The sequence below is a fragment of the Ovis canadensis genome, chromosome 5, assembly GCF_042477335.2.
Source record: "Ovis canadensis isolate MfBH-ARS-UI-01 breed Bighorn chromosome 5, ARS-UI_OviCan_v2, whole genome shotgun sequence".
In the NCBI taxonomy this organism is placed as follows: Eukaryota; Metazoa; Chordata; class Mammalia; order Artiodactyla; family Bovidae; genus Ovis; species Ovis canadensis.
Window position 1 is genome coordinate 30,231,467 of NC_091249.1, and position 14,215 is coordinate 30,245,681.

Sequence of the window (14,215 nt, forward strand, 5' to 3'; positions counted from 1 at the left end):
CTGTTATGTGGCAGCCTGGATGGGAGGGGAGTCTGGGGGAGAATGGTTATATAAATGTGTATGGCTGAGTCCCTTTGCTGTTCACCTGAAACTATCACAACATTGTTTGTTAATCGGCTATACCCCAGTACCGGGGGGGCGGGGGGGGGGGGACATTTATAAAAGAGCTGGAGGTTTCTTCGTTGAAAAGCAAGCCAGCCAGTCAGAAAACAAGTCATTTATTGAGGGCTACTCTGTGTGTGAAGCATGTGATAGAAGCTGGAGAGGCATGCTTAAAGCCACACATCAATGGACTGAGGACAAATCAAAGTGGTAGCCAGAAGTTCTTGGTCCTGCCATTGCACTGCGATCTGTTGTCTCCACTAAACTCTGAAAAGTCAGAGTTGCAGAACACGGAAAGTAAAATGGTAAGCTGGAACAGAAGCTCTTCTTTTCTCACCAGGACAGGAAGCCATGGGAAGACCACCCCACCCAATCATCCATAATCCAAATTGTCCAGAGAGTTCTAGGGCTGGCGAGATACTGCATTTCCACATTAAGCTGAGAAGAGATTTCAGAGAAGGCTTCTGCAGGCACCTGCTTTCCTGAGATGTTATTCCATTGTGTATTTGAAAGCAAGAAGGGACTTCAACCCTGTAAGAGAAATCAGAATCAGAATCAATGGCAGGAGTAGTACAGTTTGAACTTAGGGATCATATGTGTGTGGGCACAGGTCTTAGAAATACAGGCAGAGATAAATATGGCAACAAAGACTAGAAGGATAAACATTAAAAATTTAACAATATTACCTCCAGGCACTGTTGACAAACTCAAAAGCTATTCTCAGCCTCTTGACTATTGATGTTCCCATTCTAGAAGCTAGAAAGCAGAATACTTGCTTTGTCAAATTCCTCTATAACTATGAGTGTTTATGTGATACACTTCTGATCAATTAGGTGAAAGGGAAATCCACTAAGGGGCTTCTGGAAAAACTTTTGTTTCTTGTTAAAGAGAGAGGGTTGAAAGGTGAGTTTGCCACTCTGTCCCATCATTCTTCTTCCTGCCTTGAACACACTCATGATGACTGGAGCTATGGCAGCCACCTTGCAACCATGAAAATAACTGATGAAAAGTCAGTATGTTATTGGTGAGATGGAAAACTAGGAAGAGCTTAGATCCTTAGCAACCTTCTAAGCAACAGAAGCAATACCAGCAACACCTAATTCTGAGCTTCTATTCTTGCAATAAAAAGAATTTCCTATTTATTTCAGCCACTGGATCTTAGTTACTTGTTCTTGGAATATGTCACGGCGGGGGTGGGGGGGAATTAATAAGGCATTCTGGTAGGAGATGAAAGACCACAAAAGATAAATGCAATAAATAAGGAAATTGTAGTGTTAGAAAGTAGAAAGTACAAAAAAGAAAATCAAGATAAGGGGGTGGGAGAAGCATGAATACCTGGGTGGGTGAATAGGAAGCTGCACAAAATAGAGTTATCAGAGGAAAATCTATTGAAAAGAAATGACTGGAACAAAGATTTGAAGGAAGTGAGGGAGTTGTCTATGTGGGTGTTGGGACAAAACATTCATGGCATTCAAGAACATTCAGTTCAAGACTCCAAAGTAGTAAGTGAGCCTGGCATGTCTGAAGAATCTTGAGCAGGCCAGTGTGGGTGGAGCAAAGTGAAATGAGGGGTCTATTAATAGGTGACAAGGACAGGAAGGAAAAGAGAATCAGATCAGACAGGGCCGTGTGGGCCACAGGGAGGACTTTGGCTTTGACTCTGAATGAGGTGGGAGCCATGGAGTGTTGTAGGTAGAGACGGGAAGATACCTGACTTGGGTGTTCATAAGCACCCTCCGGTTGCTGCAAGGAGAACTGACCAAAGATAGTGAAGTTGCTCAGTTGCATCCGACTCTTTGTGACCCCGTGGACTATAGCCCACCAGGCTCCTCCGTCCATGGGGTTCTCCAGGCAAGAATACTGGAGTGGGTTGCCATTTCCATCTCCAGGGGATCTTCCCGACCCAGGGATCAAACTCAGGTCTCCCGCATCGCAGGCAGACGCTTTAACCTCTGAGCCACCAGGGAAGACCAAAGATAAGGCAGGGAATAGATTAGGGAGGCAGGGAGGCAGACCTCTTTTGAGTTTATTTCCATCATCCTGGATAGAGACAACAGGACTTGGACCACAGTAGAAGGAATGAAGGGAAAGAGAAGCAAGAAGATTCTAGATCTATTTTGAGGAGGAGTCATCAGGATTTTTGATGGAGCAGAGATGAGGGAAGGGGAGAGGGAAAGCAGAGTCAAGCAGAGTCAACGTTAATTTCACAACTTCACTCTTGAACAATAGAAAAATAGAGGACCCTCTGTGGAAATGAGAGGTAGGGGAATCTGATGATGTAACATATTCCAAATGAGATGCTCATTTGGGACAGGTTACCTCTGAAACATCTATTAGATATCTAAGTAGGCATTTGGTAGGTGGTAGGTTATATGAGTGTAGAATTCAGGAGACAAGGGTGGACTGCACATTATTTAAATTTGAGGGGTCGTTGCTAATAGATGGTGGCATAGCCATGAGACTGGATGAGATCCATTGTGTAGAAGACAATGTGCGCTTCGACGGAAAATGATGTGCTGTCAGGGGATACGTTCTCTGGGTTATCTGGCCCGAATCTATAGTGGAACTACTTTACAGTTTTATCAGTTTTAAACAACTGACAGTGATGGGAAATAATTTCATGGAAAAAATAGTTTTGCCCCTACTTGTGCGTTCATTAGATATTATTGAGATTATATATGTATTATAATTAATATATTAAAACACAGATAAATACATTTATGAATTTTATGTGTTATGTAATATAAATGATTCTATATAACTCCTGAATATTTACATTATATGTACATTATATATTAAAGAATATGAATAATTACATATAATGTCTATATATTTAAATTTTTATGAACAATTTATATATATAAATTTATATTTATATAGTACATAATTTGAAATGTGTATATTATGCAATATGAATACATATATAAAATCTGTATATACAATTATATGTATAATTTATATATTACACATAAAATTTTTATATACTATATGTATTTATTGGAGAAGTAAATGGCAACTCACTCCAGTACTCTTGCCTGGAAACTATATATTTGTACTTATATGTATATGTATGCTTATATGTATATGTATACTTATGTATTTATACTTATATATGTATACTTATATGTATATTTATACTTATATATGTTTATATTTATTAACATATAGTTGGGCTTCCCTGGTGGCTCAGTGGTAAAGAATCCGCATGCCAGTGGAGGAGACATGGGTTCAATGCCTGGGTTGGGAAGATCCCCTGGAGCAGAAAATGGCAACCTACTCCAGTATTCCTACCTGGGAAACCCCATGGACAGAGGAGCTTGGCAGACTATAGTCCATGGAGTCACAAAGAGTGGGACATGTCTTAGCGACTAAACAACAATAACAAATATAAAATTTATATATTATAATATGAATGATTAGATATAGTGTTTGTTTATTTACAATTATGTGTATAATTACATGATATATAATTATGTTATATTATATATAGTACATTTATTTACCAGTGAGGAAACCAGGCAGATGTTATAACTGGTTCAAAAGACAACACAAAGAGCATACATATATATACATTAAAAGTATAGTAATATGTATTATGTATACATTGTGAACATTGTATACATTATATGAGTGCTATGCATTATGTATCAGAGAAGGCAGTGGCACCCACTCCAGTACTCTTGCCTGGAAAACCCCATGGATGGAGAAGCCTGGTAGGCTCCAGTCCATGGGGTCGCTAAGAGTTGGGCACGACTGAGTGACTTCACTTTCACTTTTCACTTTCACGCATTGGAGAAGGAAATGCAACCCACTCCAGTGTTCTTGCTTGGAGCATCCCAGGGACAGAGGAGCCTAGTGGGCTGCTGTCTCTGGGGTCGCACAGAGTCGGACACGACTGAAGTGACTTAGCAGCAGCAGCAGCAGCATGCATTATGTATACATTGTATACATTATATGTATGATGTAATACACAGACATGTCTGTTCTTTACATTCTCTTGTCAGCCAGTTACACCATCTGTTCATTTCTTCAATGATTAATGAGCAGAATAAAATCCTTAACATACGCTTATTTCATATCCATGAGTCATGACTTTATCTTTTTTAGTTTGCACAGCTACTGAAGTGCAGAGCTGGGATTTATTTATTTATTTATTTTAAATATAAATTTATTTATTTTAATTGGAGGCTAATTACTTTACAATATTGTACTGGTTTTTCCATACCTCAACATGAATCTGCCACGGGTGTACACATGTTCCCCATCCTGAACCTCCCTCCCTCCTCCCTCCACGTACCATCCCTCTGGGTCATCCCAGTGCACCAGCCCCAAGTATTCTGTATCATGCATCAAACCTGCACTGGTGATTCGTTTCATATATGATATTATACATGTTTCAGTGTCATTCTCCCAAATCATCCCACCCTCTCCCTCTCCCAGAGTCCAAAAGACTGTTCTATACATCTGTGTCTCTTTTGCTGTCTCGCATACAGGGTTATCATTACTATCTTTCTAAATTCCATATATATGAGTTAGTGTACTGTATTGGTATTTTTCTTTCTGGCTTACTTCACTCTGTATAATAGGCTCCAGTTTCATCCACCTCATTAGAACTGATTCAAATGTATACTCCATTGTGTATATGTACCACAGCTTTCTTATCCATTCATCTGCTGGTGGACATCTAGGTTGCTTCCATGTCCTGGCTATTATAAACAGTGCAGAGCTGGGATTTAAACCCAGGCAGCCTAGCTCCCCAACCCCCACATTTAAATACCACAGTTTATCAAATGAGTTAATACACATGAAGGTCAAAGCTATGGTTTTTCCGGTAGTCATGTACAGATACAAGAGTTGGACCATAAAGAAGGCTGAGCACCAAAAAATTGATGCTTTTGAATTGTGGTGGTGATGGTTTAGTTGCTCAGTCGTATGTGACTCTTGCAACCCCATGGACTGCAACCAGGCTCCTCTGTCCATGGAACCCTTGAGGCAAAAACACCGGAGTGGGTTGCCATTTCCTTCTCTGCCTTTGAACTGTACTGCTGGAGAAAACTCTTAAGAGTCCCTTGGACAGCAAGGAGATTAAACCAGTTAATCCTAAAGGAAACCAATCCTGACTATTCATTGGAAGGACTGATGCTGAAGCTGAAGCACCAGTACTTTGGCCAGCTGATGGGAAGAGTCAACTCACTCCCTGATGCTAGGAAAGATTGAGGGCAGGAGAAGGGGACAACAGAAGATGACATGGTTGAGTGGTTATCACCAACTCAATGAACATGAGTTTGAGCAAACTCTGGGAGACAGTGAAGGACAAGAAAGTCTGGTGTGTTGCAATCCATGGGGTCACAAAGAGTTGGACACAACTGAATGACCGAACAACAAATGCTTAGCTTATAGCACATAACACTCAGTCTGGCCAGAACATGCAGACAACACACAGTCTCACCGTTTTGGAAGTGGAGGGAACGGATGACAGTACGATCCCTGAGGTCTGGGTCTCAGAGCTGGGTTTGGTCTTCCTGGCCATGCATCTTCTATATTCTTCCCGTACCTGAAGGTGGATACACACCATGGGGAGATGAATCACGCTTAGATACAGGGGGAGTGTCCGTGGCAGGGATAAGCTCCCTGGAAGGAGCGGGACTGGGAGGGCAGCAGGTACGCACCTGGCGGCTGAGCAGACAATGAATGAGGAAGATGAAGGCCCCCTGCAAGCTGTTGATGACGGTGAACAGATAAGCCATGATATTGGCCACGGGTCCAATTTGGAAAATGCCCAACACCCAGGAGCACCCCAAGATGAAGATCTGGGCAAAGGCTTTGAAGGTCAGTAACCTGGAGGGGAAGATTTGCAGAGGATATAGTTCTGGCTGTCACCCTCATGGGACACCATGCTCCCAGGTATAGTCTGAGGCTGCCACCACGTGACCCGTGACCTGGGTGAGAATCAATGTGGAACACAGGATCTAAGCCTAGAGGTAGGGAAGTCTAATCCTACAGTCACTGAAAAGGCAATTGGCCTACAGGTACACATGGTCACAAAGATGTGTGGACACATGTATTTAATGCAATATTGTCTATGGTAATAAAAGGCTAGACATAAAGTAGCCAAGCCATGGAAGCAACCTGAACGGTCATCAGCAGGGGATGCATAAAGAAGATGTGGTGCATATAGACAGCGGAATATTACACAGCCACAAAGAAGGATGAGCTAATGCCATCTGCAGCAACATGGATGGACCTGGAGACGATCCTACTAAGTGAAGTAAGTCAGAGAGGGAAAGACAGACACCATATGATATCACTTATGTGGGGAATTTGAACTATGGCACGAATGAAGCTATCTACAAAACAGACTCACAGACACGGAGAACAGACTTGTGGTTACCAAGCAGGAGGGGGTATGAGGGCGGGGTGAAATGAGAGTTTGGAGTTGGTATGTGTGTTCAGTCACTCAGTGGGCTCCGACTCTTTATGATCCCATGGACTGTAGCCTGCCAGGCTCCTCTGTCTATGGAATTCTCCAGGCAAGAATATTGGAGTGCTCTTCTCTGGGGGATCTTCCCAACCCAGGGATCAAATTCAGGTCTTCCACATTGCAGGTGGATTCTTTATCATCTGAGCCACCAGATCATTTAAATAAACTGTGTTCCATCCTTACACTCAAACACTCTGTCTTTAAAAAAAAAGGTATTGTCGACAGATTTTGGTATTGGAAACACTCGTTCCTCCTAGCAATGGTGCTAAGGCATGCTTCACACGCCTTCCTGATCTAGACACTATGCAGTATTCCATTTGGAGTGCAGGGCCAGGCTTACAAAAGGTACTCAAGTGAATATTTGGGGAAATAAGGAAAGGGGACTAGAAGATGAGGGGAAAGGAAGGCTGGACTGTACCTGGTGTCTTTGAGTGTGGAGACTTCCGAATTGACGCTAGAAAGCTTCTGCCTCAGGATACATAGTGTCCAAGTCAGGAGGATGGAATTGACCTACAGAGCCAAGCAAAAGGGATGGAAAGCCTGGATATACAAATGGATGATGGCCAGACCATTTATAAAAAGGGAACTTTGACCTATAGTCTGCAGTAACCACTCCAGGAAGCCAAACAATAACTCCTTCAGCAACCCACCCCAGATGGTCAGGACTTGACTGATACCTGACAGCCTTCCTCATTTCTGCCTCTGCCTCCAACTTAGGACGAAAAGGAAAAAGCCAGTATATAACCCTAACCGATCCCCTAGGATGCCCTGCATTTAGTCAGCCTACCTGTAGAGTCCTTGTGTCAACAGCCTCTGAGCAGGGCATACCTGAAGCCGTCCCTTTTTTCCTCTATAGAACTTTCCCACTCATCTGCTTGTTTTTGAGTCTCTGACAAAAGCAAGTGATTTGACAAATGAAAGTGGCTGACTCCCTTACCATAAGTGTTCGTGTTCAGCCACGCCCAATTCTTTGCAACCCCATGGACTGTAGCTTGCCAGGCTTCTCTGTCCATAGGATTCTCCAGGCAAGAATGCTGGAGTGGGTTGCCATGCCCTCCTCCATGGGATCTTCCCGACTCAGGGACTGAACCCGCTTTCCTTACATCTCCTGCACTGGTAGGCGGGTTCTTTACCACAAAGTGCACCTGGGAAGCCCTGGGTCTCTTTGATCCTCCTCCAAAACACACCAAACCAAGCAATCAGCTTACCACTATAATTGTGCACACTGGCCCCAGGAAGCTCCAGATGAACCCTGTTTCTGTATTCAGCCAGCAGCTATGAAGAAAAACAGGAGTCAGTCATTGTATCAAAGTCCTAACGCTAAAATGACTCACACCCTGCCAGACATGCTTATGGAAGAGTATTGGAGGATGAGGTTGAAGTGAAAATTTTCACGATGGACCAGGTCACATTTCAGTTTTCTTCTTTCAGACCTTCTTCCTTAGTGAACATTCCTGAAATGTTCTCTTCACACCTGGGATAGAGATCATTTCTCAGTTCATAACCTTTGTATTTCCTCTCTCCAGAACTCTCCACAGTGCACTTTGTCATTCAATTCTCAGCTCGAATATCACCTCCTCTGAAAAGTCACACTGTGTCTGGTCCTTCCCTAGCAGAATTTGCTGCTTCTTTTTTTTCCATAACATCTATCAGTATCATAAATGATCTTGCTCAGTTGTTTGTTTAAATTGTCTATCTTTCCCTACTAGACTATGAGCTGCAGGAGAATTTGGACTTTGAATTTTTTGTTTATCTCTGGATACCCAGCACTCAGTGCAAAGCCTGGCATGGATGAGGCATTCTGTAATTATTTGTTAATAGAAATGAAGTGAGAAATGGAGTCAGTAAACAAGGATGTCATAGCCATCAGTGATTCCAGCCCTCCAAAAGTGGAGGCGATCTGAGCATGGAGGGCGATCAGGAAAAACAATACCTGCTATCAGGCAGCCATAAACCACTCCCCTCGGTGAGCACTGAGGACCTAGGGGTGGGGATGTGAAAAACCAGGATACTGGCCCCAGATAGCTGGGATGCAAATGAAAAGAATGATTTTAGTGAGCCCAGACTTTGTTGACAAATGTCCATATAGTCAGTTATGGTTTTTCCAGTAGTCACATATGATCTAGGAGTTGGACCATAAAGAAGGCTGAGCGCTGAAGAATTAATGCTTTTGTACTGTGGTACTGGAGAGTGAGAGTCCCTTGGACTGCAAGGAGATCAAACCAGTCAATCCTAAAGGAAATCAATCCTGAATAGTCATCGGAAGGACTGATGTTGAAGCTGAAGCACCAATACTTTGGCCACCTGATAAGAAGAGCTGACTCATTGGGAAAGACTCTGATGCTGGGAAAGATTGAAGGCAGGAGAAGGGGACAGCAGAGGAGGAGATGGTTGGCTGGCATCACTGACTTAATGGACATGAGTTTAAGTAAATTCCAGGAAATAGTGAAGAACAGGGAAACCTGGCATGCTGCAGTCCATGGGGTCACAAAGAGCTGGACACGACTGAGCGACTAAACAACTATAACTACTATCTTTTCACATAGAACCTTTGATAAACCTACCTCACTTTAAAACAGACCCCTGGCAGAATATTTCTAAGCCATAAAAAGGGACGAATTTGGGTCAGTTGTAGTGAGGTGGATGTACCTAGAGCCTGTTATACGGAGCAAAGTAAGTCAGAAAGAAAAACAAATATCGTACATTAATGCATAGAAAAATGGTACTGATGAAAGCATTTGCAGAGAAGGAATGAAGATGCAGGTGTAGAGAACGGATTTATGAACACAGTGGAGGAAGGAGAGGGTGGGATGAATTGAGAAAGTAGCATTGAGATATACACACTATCATGTGTGAAATAGATAGCGAGTGCATGCATGCCCAGTTGCTTCAGTCATGTCTCACTCTTTGCAACACTATGGACTGTAGTCTTCCAGGCTCCTATTGTCCATGGGGTTGTTAGTGAGAAGCCACTGGGTAATACAGGGAGCCCAGCTTGGTGCTCTGTGACAACCTAGAGAGACTGGGGTGGTAGAGGGGAGGGAAGCTCACAAGGGAGGGGACATATACATAATTATGATTGATTCACATTGTTGTATGGCAGAAACCAACACAACATTGTAAAGCAATTTTCCTCCAATTAAAAACTAAATGAAAAAAAAAAGAGACCATGGCAAAAGAATAGTGGCAACAATAACAGGTATAATGCTTTACACTGTGCCAGGCACTATCTAAATATTTTATGGATGCTAACTCATTTAACACTCACAATTACACTATAATATAGGCATTGTCATCAGCTTGCATATAATAGACGAGGAAATGAGAGCATACAGAGTTTAAGTAACTTGCCCAAGGCAGCATAGCTAGACAGTGGTGTAGCCAGGATCCAGACCCAAGCAAGTTGGCTCTAGAGTCCAGAAACTGAAAACTTCGCAGTCAAGTTTACTGTTTACATTGCCACTACCCACTGATACTATAGTGCAAACAATGGCTTCCAGATTTGTGCAGTGCACAACCTGTGCTATTGCCCATGGCAGCCCTGAGACCTTCAGCCCATAAAGTAAGAGCTCAATAAATGGTAGCCATGACTACTGCTCCGGTTATTGCTCTTTTGTTTGTTTATTTAATTATCACCATGGAATAGTTAATAATAGCAATAATTTTCAGGGAAAGAGAAGAATGTCACTTACCGATTATACATCCCATAACCACGTGGTTGTAAGCCAGCAGAGACAGCCACCACCAGCCCTGGGAGCCCATAGCCAAAGGTGCAGAGATACAGCATCTTGATGTTTCGAGAACTGAAGTAATTCACCACTTTCAGGTTCCTGACCATAAGGAAGAGCACCACAGCCTCCACCAGCATCCAGAAGAAGCACGCAAGGAAAAGGTAGTGCAGAAAGCCTGCGATGAGGGCGCAGCCCATCTGCAGAGGAGAATCAGGCACCTTCAGTCTCCCTTACTCCAGAGAGTATGTTCAGAGGAAAAGGGAAGAGAAGTGGCTCCTCTGTCACTGTTGTTCTTGCTTTTGACAGTGTGCATTATTTATTTAGAATGTGTATCTATACATTCCATATGGCTTCTCAAGTGGCTCAGTGATAAAGAATCTGCAGACACGTGGGTTCTATCCTGGGTTGGGAAGATCACCTGGAGGAGGGCATGGCAACACACTCCTGTATTCTTGCCTCAAGAATCCCATGGACAGAGGAATGTGGTGGGCTACAGTCCATGGGGTTACAAAAAGTCAGACATGACTAGGCATGCACACCACACACCACACACACACACAAACACACACACATATTCCATGACAGAATTCTGTCCATCTCAAAAGGCAAAAGCAGCTGTGGTTAGTTTTTATGGGCTGGGTAATTTCATAGGCTAACCAACAAATCACAGAAGAAATCAAAAAAGAAATCAAAATATGCATAGAAACTAATGAAAATGAAAACACAACAACCCAAAACCTGTGGGACACTATAAAAGCAGTGCTAAGAGGAAAGTTCATAGCACTACAGGCATACCTCAAGAAACAAGAAAAAAGTCAAATAAGTAAACTAACTCTACACCTAAAACAACTAGAAAAGGAAGAATTGGAGAACCCCAGAGTTAGTAGAAGGAAAGAAATCTTAAAAATTAGGGCAGAAATAAATGCAAAAGAAACAAAAGAGACCATAGCAAAAATCAACAAAGCCAAAAGCTTGTCCTTTGAAAGGATAAATAAAATTGACAAACCATTAGCCAGACTCATCAAGAAGCAGAGAGAGAAAAATCAAATCAATAAAATTAGAAATGAAAATGGAGAGATCACAACAGACAACACAGAAATACAAAGGATCATAAGAGACTACTTTCAGCAATTATATGCCAATAAAATGGACAATGTGGAAGAAATGGACAAATTCTTAGAAAAGTACAATATTCCAAAACTGAACCAGGAAGAAATAGAAGATCTTAACAGACCCATCACAAGCACAGAAATTGAAACTGTAATCAGAAATCTTCCAGCAAACAAAAGCCCAGGTCCAGACGGCTTCACAGCTGAATTCTACCAAAAATGTAGAGAAGAGCTAACACCTATCCTACTCAAACTCTTCCAGAAAATTGCAGAGGAGGGTAAACTTCCAAACTCATTCTATGAGGCCATCACCCTAATACCAAAACCTGACAAAGATACTACAAAAAAGGAAAACTACAGGCCAATATCACTGATGAACATAGATGCAAACATCCTCAATAAAATTCTAGCAATTAAAATCCAACAACACATTAAAAAGCTCATACACCATGACCAAGTGGGCTTTATCCCAGGGATGCAAGGATTCTTCAATATCCGCAAATCAATCAATGTAATTCACCACATTAACAAATTGAAAAATAAAAGCCATATGGTTATCTCAATAGATGCAGAGAAGGCCTTTGACAAAATTCAACATCCATTTATGATAAAAACTCTCCAGAAAGCAGGAATACAAGGAACATACGTCAACATAATAAAAGCTATATATGACAAACCCACAGCAAACATTATCCTCAATGGTGAAAAATTGAAAGCATTTCCCCTAAAGTCAGGAATAAGACAAGGGTGCCCACTTTCACCACTACTATTCAACATAGTTCTGGAAGTTTTGGCCATACAATCAGAACAGAAAAAGAAACAAAAGGAATCCAAATTGGAAAAGAAGAAGTAAAACTTTCATTATTTGCAGATGACATGATCCTCTACATAGAAAACCCTAAAGACTCCACCAGAAAATTACTGGAGCTAATTAATGAATATAGTAAAGTTGCAGGATATAAAATCAAAACACAGAAATCCCTTGCATTCCTATACACTAATAATGAGAAAGTAGAAAAAGAAATTAAGGAAACAATTCCATTCACCATTGCAAGAAAAAGAATAAAATACTTAGGAATATATCTACCTAAAGAAACTAAAGACCTATATATAGAAAACTATAAAACACTGCTGAAAGAAATCAAAGAGGACACTAATAGATGGAGAAATATACCTAGTTTGTGGATCAGAAGAATCAATATAGTGAAAACGAGTATACTACCCAAAGCAATTTACAGATTCAATGCAATCCCTATCAAGCTACCAGCCTTATTTTTCACAGAACTAGAACAAATAATTTCAAGATTTGTATGGAAATACAGAAAACCTCGAATAGCCAAAGTAATCTTGAGAAAGAAGAATGGAACTGGAGGAATCAACTTGCCTGACTTCAGGCTCTACTACAAAGCCACAGTCATCAAGACAGTATGGTACTGGCACAAAGACAGACATATAGATCAATGGAACAAAATAGAAAGCCCAGAGATAAATCCACACACATATGGACAGCTTATCTTCGACAAAGGAAGCAAGAATATACAATGGAGTAAAGACAATCTCTTTAACAAGTGGTGCTGGGAAAACTGGTCAACCACTTGTAAAAGAACGAAATTAGATCACTTTCTAACTCCGCACATGAAAATAAACTCAAAATGGATTAAAGATCTAAATGTAAGACTAGAAACTATAAAACTCCTAGAGGAGAACATAGGCAAAACACTCTCCGGCATAAATCACAGCAGGATCCTCTATGATCCACCTCCCAGAATTCTGGAAATAAAAGCAAAAATAAACAAATGGGATCTAATTAAAATTAAAAGCTTCTGCACAACAAAGGAAACTATAAGCAAGGTGAAAAGACAGCCTTCAGAATGGGAGAAAATAATAGCAAATGAAACAACTGACAAACAATTAATCTCAAAAATATACAAGCAACTTATGCAACTCAATTCCAGAAAAATAAATGACCCAATCAAAAAATGGGCCAAAGAACTAAATAGACATTTCTCCAAAGAAGACATACGGATGGCTAACAAACACATGAAAAGATGCTCAACATCACTCATTATTAGAGAAATGCAAATCAAAACCACAATGAGGTACCACTTCACACCAGTCAGAATGTCTGCGATCCAAAATTCTGCAAGCAATAAATGCTGGAGAGGGTGTGGAGAAAAGGGAACCCTCCTACACTGTTGGTGGGAATGCAAACTAGTGCAACCACTATGGAAAATAGTTTGGAGATTCCTTAAAAAATTGCAAATAGAACTGCCATATGACCCAGCAATTCCACTGCTGGGCATACAAACCGAGGAAACCAGAATTGAAAGAGACACATGTACCCCAATGTTCATCACAGCACTGTTTATAATAGCCAGGACATGGAAACAACCTAGATGTCCATCAGCAGATGAATGGATAAGAAAGCTGTGGTACATATACACAATGGAGTATTACTCAGCAGTTAAAAAGAATACATTTGAATCAGTTCTGTTGAGATGGATGAAACTGGAGCCGATTATACAGAGTGAAGTAAGCCAGAAAGAAAAACATCAATACAGTATACTAACACATATATATGGAATTTAGAAAGATGGCAATGATGACCCTGTGTGCAAGACAGCAAAAAGACACAGATGTGTATAGTGGACTTTGGGACTCAGAAGGAGAGGGAGAGGGTGGGATGATTTGGGAGAATGGCATTGAAACATGTATGCTATTATGTAAGAATCGAGTCAACAGTCTATGTCTGATGCAGGATACAGCATGCTTGGGGCTGGTGCATGGGGATG

The 14,215-nt window shown here is 41.3% G+C and overlaps 1 protein-coding gene across 2 annotated transcripts in view; it reads right to left on the reverse strand.

Moving 5' to 3' along the window:
• Window positions 1–202: 202 nt before the first annotated feature.
• The window catches only part of ADGRE1 (adhesion G protein-coupled receptor E1), a 113,694-nt gene continuing 99,681 nt past the window's right edge, over window positions 203–14,215 (reverse strand). For both annotated transcript variants that reach the window (XM_069591300.1, XM_069591299.1), the window contains 6 exons: window positions 10,276–10,511; window positions 7,792–7,858; window positions 7,002–7,093; window positions 5,772–5,940; window positions 5,552–5,656; window positions 203–633 (listed from right to left, as the gene is read on the reverse strand). In XM_069591300.1, the coding sequence (XP_069447401.1) occupies window positions 628–633; window positions 5,552–5,656; window positions 5,772–5,940; window positions 7,002–7,093; window positions 7,792–7,858; window positions 10,276–10,511 (675 nt within the window). In that variant the 3' untranslated portion in view covers window positions 203–627. The remainder of the gene's footprint in view (window positions 634–5,551; window positions 5,657–5,771; window positions 5,941–7,001; window positions 7,094–7,791; window positions 7,859–10,275; window positions 10,512–14,215) is intronic.